This window comes from Macaca mulatta, chromosome 2 (genome assembly GCF_049350105.2).
Source record: "Macaca mulatta isolate MMU2019108-1 chromosome 2, T2T-MMU8v2.0, whole genome shotgun sequence".
Taxonomy (NCBI): domain Eukaryota; kingdom Metazoa; phylum Chordata; class Mammalia; order Primates; family Cercopithecidae; genus Macaca; species Macaca mulatta.
In genome coordinates, this window is record NC_133407.1 from 128,141,445 (window position 1) to 128,161,719 (window position 20,275).

General features: G+C 39.4%; 1 protein-coding gene and 1 long non-coding RNA gene across 3 annotated transcripts in view; one reads left to right on the top strand and one right to left on the bottom strand.

The window, feature by feature from the left end:
* Positions 1 to 4,143, top strand: part of LOC106996879 (uncharacterized) — a 29,040-nt gene extending 24,897 nt beyond the window's left edge. The window contains exon 5 of the long non-coding RNA XR_001442971.3: positions 880 to 4,143. This is a non-coding gene — a long non-coding RNA (uncharacterized LOC106996879). The remainder of the gene's footprint in view (positions 1 to 879) is intronic.
* The window catches only part of ADAMTS9 (ADAM metallopeptidase with thrombospondin type 1 motif 9), a 178,310-nt gene that overhangs the window by 71,572 nt on the left and 86,463 nt on the right, over positions 1 to 20,275 (bottom strand). For both annotated transcript variants that reach the window (XM_015130468.3, XM_077994228.1), the window contains exons 24-28: positions 18,251 to 18,355; positions 17,946 to 18,113; positions 15,965 to 16,234; positions 10,859 to 11,020; positions 8,299 to 8,475 (exon numbers count right to left, since the gene is read on the bottom strand). In XM_015130468.3, coding sequence (XP_014985954.2) covers positions 8,299 to 8,475; positions 10,859 to 11,020; positions 15,965 to 16,234; positions 17,946 to 18,113; positions 18,251 to 18,355 — 882 coding nt within the window. The remainder of the gene's footprint in view (positions 1 to 8,298; positions 8,476 to 10,858; positions 11,021 to 15,964; positions 16,235 to 17,945; positions 18,114 to 18,250; positions 18,356 to 20,275) is intronic.

Consider the following 20,275-nt stretch of genomic DNA (forward strand, 5'->3'; position numbering starts at 1 on the left):
AATCTTACATTGTAGACATACTCTTTCCACTCAGGTTACATTTTACCATTTCATCAACTAAACAATGAGATGAGGGGATTATATCTTGGCTTAAACCAGTAGCTTAAAATTCATAAAATCCTAAGTTCAAATCCTAGTTCAGCCACTTCCCAGCAGTGAGACCTAGAGACCACTACTGAGCAGTGAGATCAACTAAGCAACTTCTCCGATGGTGCTGACTTCATCAAGTAGAGAGGATTAAGTTAGACAAATGTGGGTCAATTGTTTCGCATAATTCCAAGCTCAAAGTAAATGTTCCAAAATGTAAGTGGCTGTTATAATAATAATAATAATAATAATAATAATAATAATAATAAAGTCCTCCCTATAATTATGGGAGGAAATACATTGTGTAAAAAATTAAGTGGGAAAAAAATCTGCTCTTTTGTGGATAACTGAAGATATCAATTCATTCACTTTCTGAGATATTTCAGAAGAAAATGGCTTAGGGAGAATCATCTGAACTATTTCTCATTTTAGTGCATAGACAACCTGAGAATGAACATAACAGATTAATCAGTGCTTCTGAAAACAGACCATCTGTCAGATTATAGTTTAATTCAGGATGTTGCCCTAAAGGTGGGGAAAACATTCTATCTGGCCACTGAGAAAGAGAACTGATAATTATCAGTCAATTTGCAGTCAATGTTGTTGCATAAATTTAAATTTCTTGGGGCCCTCAGTGTAGAGTAAAAATGTGAATGAATAAGAGTTTTTTTTTTTTTTTTTTTTTTTTAACACTGTGGACATTAAGTTTTGCAAAACTAATTGACTACATTTACAGTCATGGAGGAGAAACATTGCCTCAACTTGGTTTCTTCTGATATGTCTTTGAAACAGAGCCCTGCAAAGCTAATCTGCTCAACCTTCACCTACTGGGTTCAATGAATATGAAAAGCTGCCTTCCTGAAACTTTTCCTTCAAAGAGGGAATGATCTCTTGGAATTCAAGCTTCTACAAGGTGGCTACCTGGTGTTTTCCACTTTTGCCTTCTCCTAAAAAGCATCAATCAAGCCTTGCCCTTTCAACCCACTGAACACATAAACATGCTTTCTCCTTAACTGAACTTATGACCACGATGAACTTGAACTCTGAGATGCACAAGAGGAGAGTTTGTTTTAACAGCTGCTTTTACAATGAAGCCCTGGAGTTACTACTCTCAAGACCCCTGGTTCTGATAGGCCGTCTTTTCACTGTCCTCTGCATTTTCGAATGCCCAGCTGTCAGGGAACACCCACTGAAGTTTTCCAAAACAAAGGCATGAAACACAAGAAAGGCAAGAGAATGCTAATCACTGGATACATGGGCATCTTATGGGGGGACCCCTTACATGTGGAATAGGGTTTTTCTCCCCAATTTATTTTTATAAATTTATTTATCTCTTTGCTAGTTTATTATTAATTGTTAGAGATGTCCTGTTGCCTGAGGTTGCCCTGTCCAATATGGTAGCCACCAGCAACAGGTAGCTATTTAGAGTAATTAAAATTACATTAAAAATACAGTTTCCTTGTCACTTAACCATGTTTCAAGTGCTCAGTATTTAACCACATGTGGCTAGTGGCTTCCATTAAAGGAAGGCAAAAATAGAGAACATTTACATCGCTGCAGAAAGCTACTAGATTCTTTTGGCCAAGGCATAAGCTCTTTCTCATAGGAGAAAGGGGATGCAGATCTTGCTAAGAGTGATGGATTTCTGGGTTCAGCCTACATGAGTCATCTTCCATACCACCCCTGGACATGCTTTCCTTGGCTGCCAGTTTTCTATTTTATAAATTTCAGGAAAGAGAGGTTATGGTCATTAAAACGATTCATAACAATGATCCCACTTTAGAGAAAACAACAGCAACAAGCAAAGAAGATGGTGTGGAGATCCACACATTCCACATCTTTTAATTGGTACCCATTAAATAACAAAGGGAAAAAGTACCCTCAGACCACAACTCTCCACCTTGTGTGGAGGCCAAGAACCCAGTAGGGAAAAGGCTGAAGGTTAGGTTCTCCACTTATCCTGGCTCTTAGACCACTGAACTCACATTTGGGTTCTAATAGAATGGTGATTGGAAGCATATTCTCTGATAGGAGGTTTTTAAAAGTTCCATGCCATCAGCCAGGCAGCATCTGTCACTTAAAATGACTGGCCAGTTGCACATTTAAAAGCAAAGATAAAATTGCTAATTTATACTTACTGAATAAATGTCATCAGTATCCATGAAGGTACCTACCCTAATAACAAGTTGTAGTTTTATTTTAATGGTGATGGTGAAGCTGCCAGGAAAACCAAAGTATCAGTTCTTTAATTACATGTGTTTAGTATTCACTTAATACTAAAATTTCTCTTGCTCCCTTAGAACGAAGAGCTCTAACTTGTTCACTGCTGTATCCTTGGCACCTAGAACAGTCCCTGGCCTACAGTAGCCACTTAGAAAGTATTTGTTGAAAATTGAATGACTGTTTTATTTTATTTTTTAAAGAAATGACCAGAGTTTTTTTTTTATCCTCCCCCAACCACCAACCCCTGGTATTAAAATAAATCTTCCTCAACTGCCATCACTAATCGCCAGGATTCCCTCCTAGCCAATTATGCTTGGACTGAACCTCTACCTCCCACTCCACATTCCAAAGTTTCTATTTCTTTCCATTCCAGAAGGGCAACTCCACAACAGGAGTGAGGGAGAGGACCTGGACTCCTCCTCAGAGTCCAATAACCCTCCTAATCCTGCTCCCCCGACACATGGACTTTTTAAATCCATGAAAATAGAATCTGTCAAGCTACCACGAAATAGCATCAGAAGGCAGGATCAGTCTTTCATAGGCATATAATCTCTGTAAATACTGGAAAAAGATTATTAAAAGCCTAAGTTTTGTCTCCAGTGAAATAGATGCAGGCAAGTATTTTGATTGTTCTGAACACATTAGAGATGAGTGCTACACAGAACTAAGGTAAACTTTGTAAATTCATATGTCGTAACACTTTGTTCCACAAAAAACGATCTTATTTTTTATACTCCATACTGATACAGCCAAATAATGTGGCTCTTGTTTTTTAAAGATGCTAGCAATATGTTTAAACATGTCTTCATTGTAATAAAAATATCATATTTTATAAAAAATTCATATGCATTTAATGTGATATTCCTTATAGTCAAAATCTTGATGTCATCCTCCTAATCTGGCTAAAAATGTATCCGTAAAATGAAAGAAAGGAATATTTTGCCATTCCCTAAACAACAGTTGTTTGAAGCTTTTGTAATTCCTGGTTATGGGAATTTACCAATAACAGGAATGAATTTGGATTTTCTTTTGCCGGAATAAAATGGACAATGTCACAATTAGTTAAATAATGTTGAGGCTAAATGAAGTTTGAGTTTTAGGCATATCCTTTATAGAATATAAACAGGAGCCTAAAAGTTCATTCTGAACACAGGTTGTTTCTTTCTGCCAAAACAAGATTAATAGTCAGTACCCTATCAACGAGATCCTATCACGGAAGTAGATTATCTGCTAGTCAAATGGGTTTCTAACAGCACCTCCCTCATAGATTAAAACCAGGTTAATGTGATGTGTATTTGCTTAATTTGGCTTGTTACAGCAAACGTTAGCTATTGTTATCTTCGTTTCCTTTGGAGAAGTTACCTTATTTCTCACCTTATTAAAAATAAAGTCTAACTCATATAGGGACCCTCCTTACCTTGGTCCTTTCACCCATGAATACCATAATAACCTATACTGCAAAAAGGAGGCTCAGGAGGGGGATGAGGTTCAATAGGCCTCCAGGTCATTTCTATGATTTAGATTTTTTTGAAAAGGGTAGGCTCTCTTGAAACTTCCAAGGTAATTGCTGTCATATTTTATTTTCCTTTAATAAGGAATGCTTTCTGAAATGTATTGCAGTGAACAAATAACAAAATTGACAAATGCTGTAAGCTTTTTACAGTTATCTGAACACACAGAATAAAGTGTAATCAAATTTATGCACATTAGGTTTGCTTTTTCCTGTACCTAGCTGTCTCTTATGTGTTCAGAACCATTTCTTCCAATCACCTTTTTTTGTCTTCTGGCTATATTTTGTCATTATCTACAAATTCAATAAATGGAGCATGCATATTTCATAGTTGAGACTCAATAACTCAGGACAACAGTATTAGAAAAGAAAAAATACCCAACAAAATGTTAAGCCTCATATATTTTTGTTTATAAATCTAAGCATCATTTCCAACTCAGAAATACGTTTTTAAAGTATCCCTTTAAAATACATACTTGAATCTGTCTAATTACACAAAGCTAGATACTTGGCTACTCAGATTTGAGGGAGGGGTTGTACAGGTTGGAGGGAATTTACAAAATTAAAATGTATCTTTTTAAAACCAAAAGAAACATATACATTCATTTCTAACCCACAGAGCCTACTTGCCTTTACAGTCTGCTGATAAACACTGATTTTTTAAACATTGTATATAAAATTAAATAACATGAAAAAATAAATATGCTTTATTATATAACACATAGAAATCTGTACTGCTCAAAATATTCAGAAAATTCTAGGTGTGGCTGCTTAAAACTGTGTTTAGAAAATATGGTAGTGATATTTACAATCTTTATTTCTTCTAGGGAGAGAAACAGTGAGGTTATAAAATACTGACATCAAACATTTTCTCTTCCTACCTACAGAAGCTGCAAACTTTAATACGAAAATGAGGTAGACACAAATTCATAAGTTAGCCAGGCAGAAACAAAAGCACAATTCCTTCGTGAGCTCATAAATTCTCATTATTTGGGTCGACAAGCATTATTCCAATGCACCTAAAGCAAGGCTCAGAGAACATTTTTAGGTTTGTCATGAAAACCCCAAACAAGCAATTTCTCCTAAGGAAAAGCACAGTTTCCAAGGTGATCAGCAAGCAGGTTGACAGGACAATGCACAAAGGAATGCTGAAGACCCATCTTGGATATATGGTATCACCTAGCGGACTTTTAATCTGTGATTATCTATATGAGTTAGCTTTCTCTAGAATGCTCTGGATTTTTAGCCTACTTTCTGCTGTGGTTTAATGGTATAGAGCTCTCTTTACAATTTACTCCTCTAGTCATAGGACATATGCATTGTCCCCTTAATGTCCTGGGACTGACTGCAGGAGTCGACTGAAAGGTATGTGAGTTTAAGAACCTTATTTCAGGCTGTGCATGGTGGCTCGTGTCTGTAATCTTAGAACTTTGTGAGGCCAAGGCGACAGACCACCTGAAGTCAGGACTTTGAAACCAGCTTGGCCAACATGGCGAAACCCCGTCTCTACTAAAAATACAAAAATTAGCCAGGTGTGGTGGTAGGCACCTATAATCCTGGTTACTTGGGAGGCTGAGGCATGAGAATCGCTTGAACCTGGGAGGAGGAGGTTGCAGTGACCCGAGATCACACCACTGGACTCCAGCCTGGGCAACAGAGCAAGACTCCGTCTCAAAAAAAAGAACCTTATTTCAAAAACAAACATTACCAAAAAAAAAAAAAAAAAAAAAAAAAAAAAAAAGAGTCCAAAGGCCCATTTTAAAGAGGATAGAAAAGGTTGAATTTCTGGAGGATGTTTCTCACCATCATGATTCTTAAATCCGCAATGACTTGAGCCAGAACCAATGGCTGATCTAAGATGGGGACTTAAACCCTAGGTTCACAGAAGCTTCATTTTAGGGATGCTGGAAGCTATATTAATAGTGATTTGGGGTTTCTTTTCTAAATACTGCTCTTTAGTAACAAGCGTTGAAGTAGGCTATCTCCATTTTGACCTTGGAGAAGGCTAATTCACACAGCAGTAGTTGCTTATTGACATCGTCTACTGCATGGGAGTACTTGGAGAGAGAAAGCAACCAGGCAGAAGGACTAATTGCTACCCTTGGTCTCTGATAAATCTAAGTTGCTTGCTGTTGAAAGCAACATGTTAGCACCTCCAACATACTTTTTGTTGTTGTTAGTTTCACCGTCAGTTACAATGATGAAGCACCATGGAAGTGGCTTATGGCTATTAACACAATTACTGAGGTATGCTTACATTTGGAATTACTAAGATATTACACCAAAGCATCCACAGAAATAAACTTACAACCAAAATCAAAATTCTACAGTAAGAATCTGAAAGACTGCCCTCTCACTCGTATATTTAAGAAAAGTAATATATTACAAAGATATCTATTTAAAGAAAATGCTTTTGATTTAATTTTTTAAAATCACAATTAAAAGCCTTGCAGAAGTGGCCTTGCTCTTAGACTATAGAGGCTTTTAAACACATATTTGAATAATGATAACTTTATAAAGAAACCATTGAAATCATATAGGTGGCAAAATGAATTTAAAAATGCATGCACTTGCTTCTGTGCATACTAGAGTATTATAATTTCTTTCTCTCTCTTTCTTCCTCTGTTTCAGAAAACTGTGTGCAGGCCCAAGGAGAACAACTACATGAAATAAACCTATGTTTTCAGTTACAATAATTAGCAGTTCTTGTTTTAAAATTTAAATATTTATGCTCTTAAAATGTCTGCAGGAGAGGGTAGTGATCCTGTGTAAAAAAAAATTAGCGTATTTAGAAAGTGTTTAAGGAAGAAAATACCATGGAAATTAATTTACAGTTCTCTAAGAGTTATGTTTTTCCCCATTTTCCCAAATAATTCTTCCTGGAGAGGTAAATATAGAATAATCAATGGAACTGAGATGATCAATGGAATTGAGTCTGGGAAGGGAAATGCAGATTTCTTTTTTTCATCAAACCACAAGAACATACAATAAATAGGCTTGTGTGTTTCTTCCTAAAGGTTAAGAGATTTTTTTTTTGGTCAAAATTAATGAACTACTACTTTTTGGAGAGCTAGTAGACTTTCTAAAACATAACTCTGGCACTGGTATTGCTGTTGGTCAAGTGAACTGGTGAAAATATAATGAGCTCAAGAGGGAATTTCACGAAAAATAATATATAATAGGAGATGAGGGAAGTTGGGAATGTCAGAAGATGTTCCTGACATTCTAAGGTTATTTCTGATCTTCAGAAATGTTCATCTGGGGAAGGTGCCATTATTGTAGGGAAAATGCTCCTAGTGAACTGACTAGAGTAACAACAGATCAGAGCTCTCTGACTCAGAGTGGCATTTCTTAAGTTCTGGAAGAAAATACTTACAGTCCAGCTAAATAGTACCAGTGGAGATAATGCTCCAAATTCTTCTAGATTTCTACTTAATAGGAAGTATGTTGATTATATAGTTAGTGTTATACCTGCAGACATGACCCCAGCCATTGGAACCCTTGACTCTTAGAAATGTCAACAGGTATTAACCATGTCACTTCACTTAATCTACTCTTTAGCTGGTTTCAGGGATAGTTAAGACTTCTCAGAACCATATTGGGTAAAAAACATTCTGGATATGACTTAATATAATACTTAATTCAGCTTCAGTGCAATTAATGTATTTACAGGACCATTTTTACTCTATTTACATGAAGCAGCCCTAACAGCTAGCTCCACAGCTTATGGGCACAACTCAGCCAAAGTATAGTTTTGACACAGCTGATCCTTCTGTTTGCCAAGAGCTGCCCCTGAAGTTTGCATCATATTTACAGTGGCAAACCTGTTTCACCATGTCAGCTGCTGGCTAAGCAGATAGCAAAGGAAGACTAGGACCAAAGCAAAAAATGGTCCCAAATGGGCTTCCTGTCTCTCTGCAAGAGAGAGAACATTTCTGACACCCTGAAAGGCACCAGGTCACTTGTTCCATTTTTGGTCTTTTGCATTTTCAAAACGATTTTAGTCTATTTTGTGGGCACAGCCTTTGTAAAAATTATGTTCAGAGCTGTACCTGAGTCACACAGGCAAATTACAGTCACTGAAGAAAAATTGCTTCGGCCTCAATAAGCAGGTATCTTTCCCAAAAAGTCAAAACTACTATAGCTTAGAAAAGGAAAGAACGTGTGCTATTGAGTTGTCTGTTAAAATCACTGTGTGTGTGTGTGTGTGTGTGTGTGTGTGTATTTAGGCTAAGAAAAGGCAGCTACTTCTTGGCACCAGGTCCTATATGAGGTACACATATTCTGTAAAGTCACTTTGGCAGTATCATAAAAAGTTAATTCTATTATGCGCCAATATGGAGAAAATAATAGACTATTTATAGCAGAGTTTCCGGGATGCCCTTGTAAGTGTGACAATTATCTGCCGCAGAGGAGTGTCCCAGAATACCTTGAAATTAGATAGTTTGGTTAACAAACATGAATAGTTAGGGCCGTACCGAGCTCCAAGGGCCAGTACTCCATGCAGCGTCGTGTGGACAAGCATGTGTGTTACACTGCTCACGATCGGGAGGTTTATCAAGAATTTCACAGCTCAGATCTGGAAACCGTTCACCGTTGGACCGCTGACAGACCACCAGTCTTGTTCTTATGCCTCCACCACATAGCTTAGTGCACTGGAAGAAGGAAAAGGAAGGCTGCAGTTATTTTGTCTGAAAGGCCAATGACAAAGTTTCTTTCTCTCTAATTTCATAGCCAAACTCAATTATGGCATTGGGCAACGTAAGCCTCTGACAGATGGAACCAAGGTGAATTACAATAGAGATATGTTAAACAGACCAAGGCTCTCCTCCCCTAATGGCAGGTATTAGTTATTAAGTGCTTTCTCTTCACTTGCACTGAGGGCTTTTGCATATATTATCCAATCAAGAGGAGTATAATTATTTGTCCCATCTTATATATGAAGCAAGTAAGGTGAAGGGAGGTTAATTAACTCGATCAAGGCCAATCTGTTAGCAAGTAACAAAGATTCTTTTTTTTTTTTTTTTGAGACGTAGTCTTGCTGTTACCCAGGCTGGAGCGCAGTGGCATGATCTCGGCTCACTGCAACCTCCGTCTCCCAGGTTCAAGCGATTCTCCTGTCTCAGCCTCCCAAGTAGCTGGGACTACAGGCGTCTGCCATCGCACTCGGCTAAGTTTTTGTATTTTTAGTAGAGACAAGGTTTCACCGTGTCAGCCAGGATGGTCTCGGTCTCCTGACCTCGTGATTCCTCCCACCTCGGCCTCCCAACAAAGATTCTTTGAGAAATACCAAACCAAACCAAAACAAAAATAAACAAACAAAAACTACCCAATACCAAACAAAGGAGATAGTGACTTAACCGGTTCTATTTTCTGGTAACTTCCAAGAAGCTGTCACCAATCCTTGACTCTTCTCTGACTCCAGTCTCCATAGCCCTTTATGACGCTAACCTATTTTACTGTATCTCTGAATCTGAGGACAACTATGACTTTCCCCTTGGATGAATAAACAGTGTGGTGGGAACACTGGATAAGGTTCTGACTCCTGGCTAGATCTAAACTTCTGAGGCAGGAACACGTTGTGTTTCTTGGACAGTGTTGCCACGCTCAAATCCAGCAACACTGACATTTGGTTTCCCTGCTGTGTCAAGGCCAGATCTCCCACAGAATTTGGAATGATCTGGTCTGTGCTGACAGCAAAGCATCCCAGCAAGTTCGTGTACTCTCCTGGCTTGAATCCAATTACAGAAGCTTAATCACAGGCCCCACAGGACATAACTTTTCGAGGAGGTTTTGGGAAATCCACAATACATGAGTCACAAAGCCTCATTCCCTTTTCTTTCTCTTCAACAAAGCTCTCCAGAATGACATAACTGTCAATGAAAGTCAACAATAATCCCGTTATGACTGCCTATGACTACTAGGTTATGTGGCTGAAACCATGAACTGTGGACACGTGATTTCATTTAGCCAAGCGTGTGGACTAACACGCCCATCGATTTCATTTGTCTTTTTCCCCCTCGTGGCACTGGCACCTCCCAAGTGTTATTTCTCATGTTTTATTTGATAAATGTTATAGTCAAGACAGAACAACTCAACAAACTTTAAATATGTGCTCTCCCTGTGGATTCAAGAATAGAGAGATATACTCTTAGTTAATTAAACACAAAGCAATAAGCATCTAGGCCCTATGTATAATATGGGCTCAAACCCCCACTTAATCACAGTATTATTAATAATTATTCTTAACATTAATTATTATTATAGTATCAGTTGATTAAAGGCTATGTGCTAGGCATTTGATAGATACTACCTCATATAATGGTCATAAATACTAAGAGGTTGGTGCTATTATTATCCTTATTCACAGATGAGGATATAAATATTTGGCAAAGATACTACATTATTTGCTGAGGTCACAAAACTTTTAAGAGCCAGAGCTGGGAACAGGACATGGTTTCCTCAGCTTCCAGTACTAAATTACCCCTTATCAGTCATCACGGGCAACTCTGAAAAGGTAGTAGCTAAAGAATTCCATATTTGAGAATACACAGCTAACTACTCACTTCCGCAATAAAAACATATCATCTTTCATGAGAATTATAACACCTATTCAATCTGGCTTCATTAGGAACTTGGAAGGTTGGGAGACATTATGCCATGGGAACAGGGCATAACACAAACACCCCAAAACTATGAAGAAGAAAGAGGGCAAGACTTCCATGGACCGGTTTAACACATATTTTCAATCACTTTAAAAGCATCTACTTTTTATTCATCAGAGGTGAACAAACAACTTAAACCAGTATTTATCTGTATTCTCTTCTAATTTTGCTCACCTATGTACCCAAACTCTTAGTGGTAATAGGAACACTTAAAAATAAGTCCAGAATTTAAGAAGACAGGTTTCCTAGTTAATCGCCACTCCAGAAGCTTCTATTAGAGCTAGTTCTTCTTCCTTAAAATAAAATCTGAATGATAAATACAGTTTGGTTAACACAATTCCTCTGTGTTTATAGATAGATAGTTCACTCTCACCTCTCCCCAGTTGCCATAAGCCCACTGAGGACAAGGGCCGGATTCACAAGCTCTTTGCTCATCAGGTTTTATTCTCTCCACACAGTCGTTTGCGGTGTATCCATTTTCGTCCTGACATACAACAACACGCCGCTGGGATCCGCCAGCACAGGTACTGGAACACTAAACACATCAGTTGACAAGTTAATTCTTACCTCAATCTCCATCTTAGGGACACAAAAGCAGCTGGTTGAAAGGTTAAGACAAACGTGCTGAAAAGCATTTTCAAGTCATCCACGAAGGACAAAAAGCAATCAGGAAAACCTGACAACTTCCCCATTGTGGGGTTGTTTCATGTACATATCCTATAGACACACCTGGAGGGCAGAAATGTGTCTTCTCTTCTGGCATGCCTTAGGCCCTCCACAGGGGTTCCATAAATGCCTAATGTGACTTCCAAAGCAGGCCACTTACTGTCTTTTTCCCCTCTGCATCTCTAAGAGGCACAGAGGTGTGGATGGACACCACAGTTTATTTGAAAATTCTTTTCAAAACTTCAAGTGCCTATTTAGAACCAATATTTGATTTCCCTTTCAACACAGAGGTCAAATTACATGCTTAATGAATTGCCAGTTGTTGAAATTAAGCTTCTGTATGAACTCATTCAATTACTCCAGGAAAACATCATGGAATGTCATTTAGACATCACTTCCTAGCAGATAAAGTGTTCCTTTCTCTCCGTTTACAACAGCCTGAACTTCGGTGGCTAATGGTAGCAAGACTTGTTTTATAAAATATTTTATATTTTACTTCCTCAATGAACTTAATTGAATTTCATCACGACAAACCTCTCTTTGGCCGCACTTTCAGCCTAACACCCTCTCTTTCATGGTTTGTTATGGTGTTGTGTGTATTTCATTTCATTTCCCACATGAGCTTCTCATAGCTCACTTACTTATTTACACCTGAAGTGTTTTCTTCTTTCCATAATTTCCTTATCTTTTTAAACCCAAAATGTTTGCTAGTGTCCTTTACTCTGACCCTTGTAAAATCAGTTTGCCTATAAAATAACCATCTGGTCCTCAAAGCAATGTATTTCTCACAATTTATCAAGACTCAAACTGCATTTGCAAGCATGTTGTTACTTCCAGGTTCTGAAGGCTGATTTTTGTTTTCCAGCAAATTGTAGCTCATATCAGTGTTATTTCAAAATAGGCTCGATCAAACATTGCTTCTTGCTGGTCAACTTCTTCCATATCAAGATGTGAATACATTTTGTTGCTTATTGAACTGGACCACTGTTAATTTCCCTGCCCATGATGGTCAAATTATAAGTGTTTTTAAATCAGTACCTGCACTTTCATTTTATATTGGGTTTAATTTTTAAATTTAGAGCCAGATAATAGATTTATTAGTTCTTCTTGAGAAAATATTTAGGTATTTTTCAAGTTATAAAAATGTTACCTTTATTCTCTGAGGATTCTGGTATACTTACTCTAAATCTGAAAATATTCATTTCCTACTTTTTTTTTTTTTTTGAGGTGGGGTTTTGCTCTGTCATCCAGGTTGGAACACAGTGGTATGATCACAGCTTACTATGGCCTCCACCTCTCAGCTCAAGCAATCTTCCCACCTCAGTCTCCTGCATAGCTGGAGACCGTCAGTGTACACTACCACACCAGGTTAAAATTTTTAAATTTTTCGTAGAAACAAGGTCTCACTATGTTGCCCCAACTGGTCTCGAACTCCTGGCCTCAAGCAATCCTCCTGTCTTAGCCTCCCAAAACGCTGGGATTACAGGAGTGAGCCACCATGCTTGGCCTTACTTCCTGCCTTCCTACTTTTAAACAGCTTAGTACATAATAAAAAACAGAGAACTATTATTTTAATTAGCTTTGTTTGGGGACCAGAATTTAAAATGTTAGGAAGGGCCTTTCACGGTATAAATAGATTTGTCATCTATATCTTGGTCCTTGGGTTTTCTCCTTGATAATATAATCTTGTATCATTCCTTTATTATGTCACCTGTCAGCTTTATTGCCCGAGTAAAATATCAGGCTCCTTGAGGAAAGGCTCAGTGTTATAACTTGTGTCCCTATTATGTCCCATAGTGCTGGTCACAGGATATACTACCTGGTCCAGTTAAAGATTCTGGAAGGAACAGCTCTAGAAACTCCATGGTATTCTCTCTCCAATACAGCTGATGGGTATAAGGATGAACACCTGATCCACAGCCAACCAATCCACTGGCCACCCAGGGAGCAACTGGATGCTTCCTACTGAGAATCCAACTAAAGTGCTGGTGACAGCTCTCAACTTGGGTCAAGCAGTTGCACTGCACATTCTTGAGCTGTCTGAACACTGAGCCTGCTTGGGTCTTTATACTCCCACAGACAGATGAAGTATTGTATATAACCTTTCTCCAGGTCTAATTTTGCCATTATTTGATTAACAGGGATTCTTAGTTCCATTCCTCCATGTTGCAGACTTTCAGTCTGGACTTTTGTTAACAAAGTCCCCTGTCCTCTTTAAATGACAACATTTTCTTAGGTAAACATTTTTTTGAACAAACTTTGTATCTATTAGTGAAACGCACTTGAAATTTGTCATCCACAATGGACAAAATAAAGGAGAATGGCCTTTAGAGAAGCAAAGGGTGATAGACATTTGTTTTTTTCTACCTGCTCAAATCAACATCCTTTTCCTTACATCTGGCAGCCCAATTTCCTTTAAGAAAACATTCCTCCCCACAGCAGATGCCATCTTGGTCTATCAATTAAGACACTCTGCCCTATTGTGGTCAGAGGTGGACAACTGGACTTTCCTGGGAATTTGAATCCTCAGCAGAATAACTCAAGAGTGGCATAGGCTTAAAAGCGATTCATTCAGACAGAAACTCTCTAAAGAAATTATCCCTTAGTTACTCCTCTATCTAGATCAAGGGTTGGCAAGCCACAGCCCAAAGACCAAATGTGTGCTGCCACCTGTTTTTAGAAACAAGGTTTTATTGGAACAGGGCTGTGCCCACTTATTTACATATTGTCTATGCCTGCTTTTGTGCTGCAACACACAGCTGATTAGCTGTGACAGAGACTGTATGGTTCACACAGCTGAAAAGATTTACTATCTGGCCCTCTGCAGACAAAACTTGCCAGCCCCTGAGATACAGCCCTGAAGATGCTCTGGTCCCTGTCCCTACTGGGGCTAAATGAACAGCATTGTTTGTTTTTCTTTCACTTGAAAGAGTCAGTTTCTTTTGTTTGCAAAACTCCTAATTGGTAACACACCTTGCTCAAGTGTATATAGGAATCTATCATAAAATGAAGTTCTTACTCCAGAAACCACTGAAAAACTTGATTCCCATTCTCCAGTGTTTATAACACTTTGCTGCCTTTTCTGCCATGGAAAGCAGGAAGACCATGTTCAGTTTGTGTACCATGCAATGCAGTGCAAAGATGACGTACATCCTTCATCTTCCTGGAGTGGGTCAGACACGTCAAGCTAGGGCTGAAAAATCACATTGTCCAGCTTCAGCCTCACTTAACTTAGGAGAAAAAAATATCCAAACAAAAAACAGGCACAATGAGGAAAAGAATGGTATTACCCATCGCCACAAAAAGCTTACCTAATCCTCCCTAATTGGGAGCTCTGCCCAAGGGCAGAATCATTCAATCTTAAAGGAATGCATCATCCCCAAATGTAGTCCTAAATAAGTATAGCACTAAAAAGCTTTCTTTAAATCCTAGCGCTATCGTTAGACTACACATGTGTGAGTTTTGAATTATGTCAACAAGGAAAAACCATGAGACACTCAGCGATTACTTCCCTGGATCATCTTTTACTTTCTCTGAACTGAAATCTCTTCTAATCTAGGGCAAAGGAAGCCCAACAGTGGAAAGCAAGAGAGGGGGATGGGATAGTGAGGGTCTTGGGCAACTTGGCAGCTGTTCTGCACACAACCAGCACAGACAGTGGGTGCGCAAATGCTCAGTGGCTAATTAGTATTCATCAGAAAGTACATCTAATTTACTGAAACATAACCGTGGTGGGAAACAGACAGCTTCCTTCTAATTCTTTTTAGCCCAGAAACAATTAAACAGAATTAGCAGTACTAGAAGGAAACTAATAGTAAACAATTAAAAAGAAGACCCCTGAATAATTAGTAAACACCTAACTATGTCCCTATCCAGGATCCCTTAAACCCCCGCCCCGCTCCTGCAGTTCCATTTAACATGTCTGGTATTGCACAGCATATATTTTTTTTTTATTTAGTAAAAAGTTTAAAACATTCCAAAGCATACTTTTCTTTTGATATCAGATATCTGTCAAGGCCTTCCTAATTTGAAGGACAATGATAATGATAGTAATAAAGACAACTTGTCAACATATATTAAGTTCTCACTCTGTGGCAGGTAGGGCACAAAGCACTTTATTTGCATCATCTCATTTAATTCTTACAGCAACCCAGGAAAGCAGGAATTATTGTTATCCTCATTTTACAGATAAGAAAACTGAGGCTCAAAGAGGAGAAGGGACCTGCAGAAGGTCCCCAAATTTAAAAGTGTAAGTCTTTGGATCAAACCAAGGCATCTTCCCTCAGTGATTGTGCTGGTAACCCTCCTAAGCACAAATCTTACCTAGACTAGTACTTCCCCTTAATCCAGGACAATGACCTACTACTACAAATTACACAACAACCATGCCACTTTGAGACGGCATCCTTCTGGAAAATAGTAGAAAGGAAAGTGACTTTCATTAAGAATTCCCTTTCAGAAAAGTTTCTCTGTCTTCTTAACTCCCCTACAGGTATGAGCTGCCTGTGGCCTCCAGGATGAATCATGATGGTATTCTTGGTACCTTCCAGGAGGTCATGTGATCATATCACCTAGTCACGATATCCCCTTTCTCCACCCAATCGAGGCAGCTTATAGGTGCAGGCAGTATCAGTATCATCAAGGGCTGTAATTAACCCATCACAAGTTACTCAAAGCAAATGAAAATGCACAATGTCAATCCCTTGTAAAGAAAAAAAATGCTCTAAAGGTGTTTCTAGTCTCTTTTCCCCCAAACCAACCTCAAGTGAAAGAGAAGCAAGCAAACTAAAGAAAGACTTCAGGGAATACTCACTGCTCCCCAGGGGCCAGTTCTCCACTGGTTTCCACCGAGTACGTGGGTGCGGCTAGGGCTGGCGCTCCGGGGACGATAGTCCTCATTTTGGAAGGGGTGCTGAGCTAAGCCACTGTCTGGGGTCCTTTGAGGGCATGATGACATGGAACAGTCCTGGTCGGTTTCTGGGATATAATCCTGGTCGCACTCACTCCGATCGATCACATGGTCACTATAGTTGACACACACCACTTGCCGGGTTGCCCTACCTTGCCCACAGGTTACAGAGCACTAGGTTGAATGTTCAGAAAGAGAAAGGGTTAGTCATTTGGTGGAGGGGTTGACAATTCCTGAATGTGCATTTCTGTAAATGGCCCACCACTTTCCCAAATTTCTCAGGCCAAAAACCATGTAATCACCCTTGTCTCCTCTCTTGTTTTCCCACCCCATATACATTTCAGTGAGAAATCTGTGAGCTCAGTATTCAAAATCACAAAATATAACCCTTTACAACAAAAGTCAAATCCTATCCTTCCTTCCAGTGATTTTCCAATTCATCTGAATAACATCCAAAATCCTTACACTGATCTACTAGACCCTTTATGATGTGGCCACTGACTACCTCTTTGACCCATCTACCATTCGCCACTCACTGCACTCCAGCTATGCTGGCCTTACTGATGCTTCTCGAACAAGCCAAGAACACTTCCATCTGAGGGACTTCATACCTACTGCACCTTTTGCCATACCACTTAGATACCCATGTGGGTCATTCCCTCACTTCACTCAGGTCCTGCTCAATGTCAGGCCTTTTTTGACCACCCTCTCTAAAAACACATCCCATCATTCTCTATTCCATTTCTCGTCTTGACTTCTTTCTAGGACTTATCAGTACCTGTTGCTACATTACATACTTCCTTATTTGTTCATTGACTGGATCATCCATTGGAATAATCTCCATGAAGGTAGAGGCTTTATTATTCATTCTTCACTGCTCTTTCTCTAGCAAGCTTTCACCAATATCTGGTGAGTAGGCAGATGGATCTTAGAGAAGATGAACTGACAGATGGATGGACAAATGGATGGATGGACGCATGGATCAGTGTTTGGAAGCTCAAGATGTGAGAGTGAGATTATCTACTATTTATTGAGTAGTACTTTCTGTTAAGCATTTAACATACATAATCTCAAATAATCCTCACAACAGCCCTGTAAAGTAGTATTCTTTTCCGTCTTCTTTAAGAGCAGAGCAAACTGAGACTCATGGACTTAAACCAGATTGCTCAAGGCCATGCAACAAGTAAATGCCAAGGTCTGGGTTTTTACACAGCTCTATTTTATTGCACCTCGCAAATTTCTCTCTCCATATTGATATTTATTGAGATATTAATCTCCATTCTCCCTATGACCTCTCCTCACCTATCCTAATCTATTTCCTGAACCCTGGGCTTTTTGCAGGGCAGAAAACAGAAGCTGCCTAAAGATAAAAGTTCTACTTTTATAAAAACCCATAGATGGTGCTTGGTGTACAGCAGGCAGGTTCACAGCACTGGATGAGGATTCCCACTTCCCATTCTTGGCAGGGTAAACCAAGAGCCTCTTGACTTTTAGGGACCACAGGATGCAGGAGGAATCCAGACTCAGAGTAAGAGCCTCTCCCCTCACTCTCCTGACATTTTTGGTCCTCTACAAACCTACTGCATACTAATATGACTCAGTGAAGACTGGGATTTCTGATCAACCCAACAGGACAGGCACTCAAGCAGACTGTAAACTGATTTATTCATTTTTTGAAAACGTGCATTCCTTAAACACTTAGCTAAGAATCCTTGCACACTTGGCCAACAACACATAAGTGAAGCAGAACAATTTAAATCATAAAACAAATCCAGCTCTGACATATTACCCATTGACATTTCCAAGTGGCGGCCCCCTCCGCTGACTCCTCATACCCCTCAGTGTTCCCCCCATTCCTCCAATTCCAAATAATCCACTGGCTTACAGAGCTCCAGTCCAAGGCCTTCCATTGCCCACAGGGTGTCACAGAACATTCTTCCTTTGCCACTGGTCTAGGCAGGGTAGCACAGGCACTCTCATCAGCCACAGAGCCATTCTCATCTCGGCAGCTGACGTATCTCATTCGGGTACCTTTCCCACAAGTGGCTGAGCACTGGGTGTTGGAGTAAAATCATGCAGTTATGTTACTTGGAATGGCTGTTTACTGGACAGTAGTCCACTTTCTATAGTCATGCCAGAGAACATTAGCCCCCATCCTGCCCTCCCCACTTCTCCCAGTCTATTTCTTACTGGGGTCCAAGACCCAAATCGCCACTGGGTTCTTGGTGCACTGTATGTGCTTCTCCTCGTTTCCGGGGCAGCTGGGGGAGGATGACAAGATGGTAATTCACAGTCCTAGATGTGATGGGGGAAAAAAAACCAAAGTCACTTTCAAGTCAATGCACTTTCAAGTTAATGGTCACGGTGGATAAAAATGTAAAGGCTAAGAATTCTAAAGCTTCAGATTTCTGTGTGAATCTGGGCAAGTCACATGATATCTCTCAGTCCCAATGTCTTCAGTTGCAAAATGAGATATAATCTTAGTCCGTTTGTGGGTGCCTTAATAAAGGGCAGGGGTCAGCGTGATGATTTTTAAAGCCACATTTATTCATCCATTTGTGTAAAAAGAGAAAAAATATTGTAAAAGGACATGTAAGTCATGACATAGAAGGCTATCATTTTTTTTTTTTTTTTGAGACGGAGTCTCGCTCTGTCTCCCAGGCTGGAGTGCAGTGGCCGGATCTCAGCTCACTGCAAGCTCCGCCTCCCGGGTTCACGCCATTCTCCTGCCTCAGCCTCAGGAGTAGCTGGGACTACAGGCGCCCGCCACCTCGCCCGGCTAGTTTTTTGTAATTTTTAGTAGAGACGGGGTTTCACCGGGTTAGCCAGGATGGTCTGGATCTCCCGACCTCGTGATCCGCCCGTCTCGGTCTCCCAAAGTGCTGGGATTACAGGCTTAAGCCACCGCACCCGGCCTGGCTATCATTTTAAAATCATTAGTTGTTAACGTTTTACAATTCTGAAGTCCAAATGATGTTCTCACATTTCAATTAATTTCTTAATCAGAATTTACTAATCATGAACTTGCTTTCCCAGTTTGCCTAAAGATAACATTAGAATCCCAGAATGTCAAATGTAGATATAAAAGGTGTATTCAATTGGCCAATGCCTGGAATTTATATAACACCCCTCAATCATTCAGACGAAGTCCTTGTTATGAACTAAGGTCATCTGTGTACAGGTAATATTCCAAGATATGCAAACAGGAACGAAAGTACACACCTGCTCAGATTCACTCTCAGCCTCAGTGGTTAGCAACTACCCTATGATTTAATACATATTCCTCAAATGCCTAAGTGTGCTGTGCACAATGAAAAAGTACTGAGGCACAGTGCAAAAGTGCTGGGGCTTGGTGTCAAATATGACTGAGACATCTTTGCCTTAGAAAATCTACGTGTGGAATGTGAAATTTTGTTATTTGGCTCCAGACTTTGCCTATTCCTCCGTTTTTGGTCCAAAGAAAGGCACAGGGAACTTTTTACAAAGTGAAGAAATTATCCACATACTGCAATGGTGGGAGCCATCCCATAGTCAAATGGATATAATAGAATAACTTAAAGGGAAATATATTTTGAATCTGAAAGCAAGCTGCTGATGCTTGCTGATGCTCAGTTCTTGATTGCTTGAGATGCCATAGCTAACATTTTCCAGGCATTCATCATACTGTGGTTTGGAACATTTCAATACAATAACATATTTTTTATTATAAGTCACATGTGTTGGGTGGTTAATTGATCGATGATGACAACATGAACAGCACTGCCATATTAATTTATTTTTTAACACTCTTTTACCATCAACAACCCACTCTGAAAGGCAGCAGATTGAGGGTGCTCAGGATGGAGACAGTACATCAGCCACATGGGGCTTCACTCAGAGTGTGAGTTCTGGGAATAGTCTGGGTTCAAATGCCATCTTCAGCAATTAGCAAAGCTGCTATGCAAACACAAGTGTTCTCTTTATACATTCTCTTTACATACATGATGCCAAAATCAAGGTCTGTATAGAATAGTATGCTCGTGAGTGGTTATCCACCAGCTTCTTGAGAAAAAAAGATGTGTATGTGTGTGTGTTTATAGACATTGTGTGTACACAAACACACACATATTACATGGATGTACATACACATACATATGTATATATATGTTTATTTATTATAAATTTTACTGATAGAAAGGATGTATAGCAATTTTGAAATAATAAAAAAATATACAA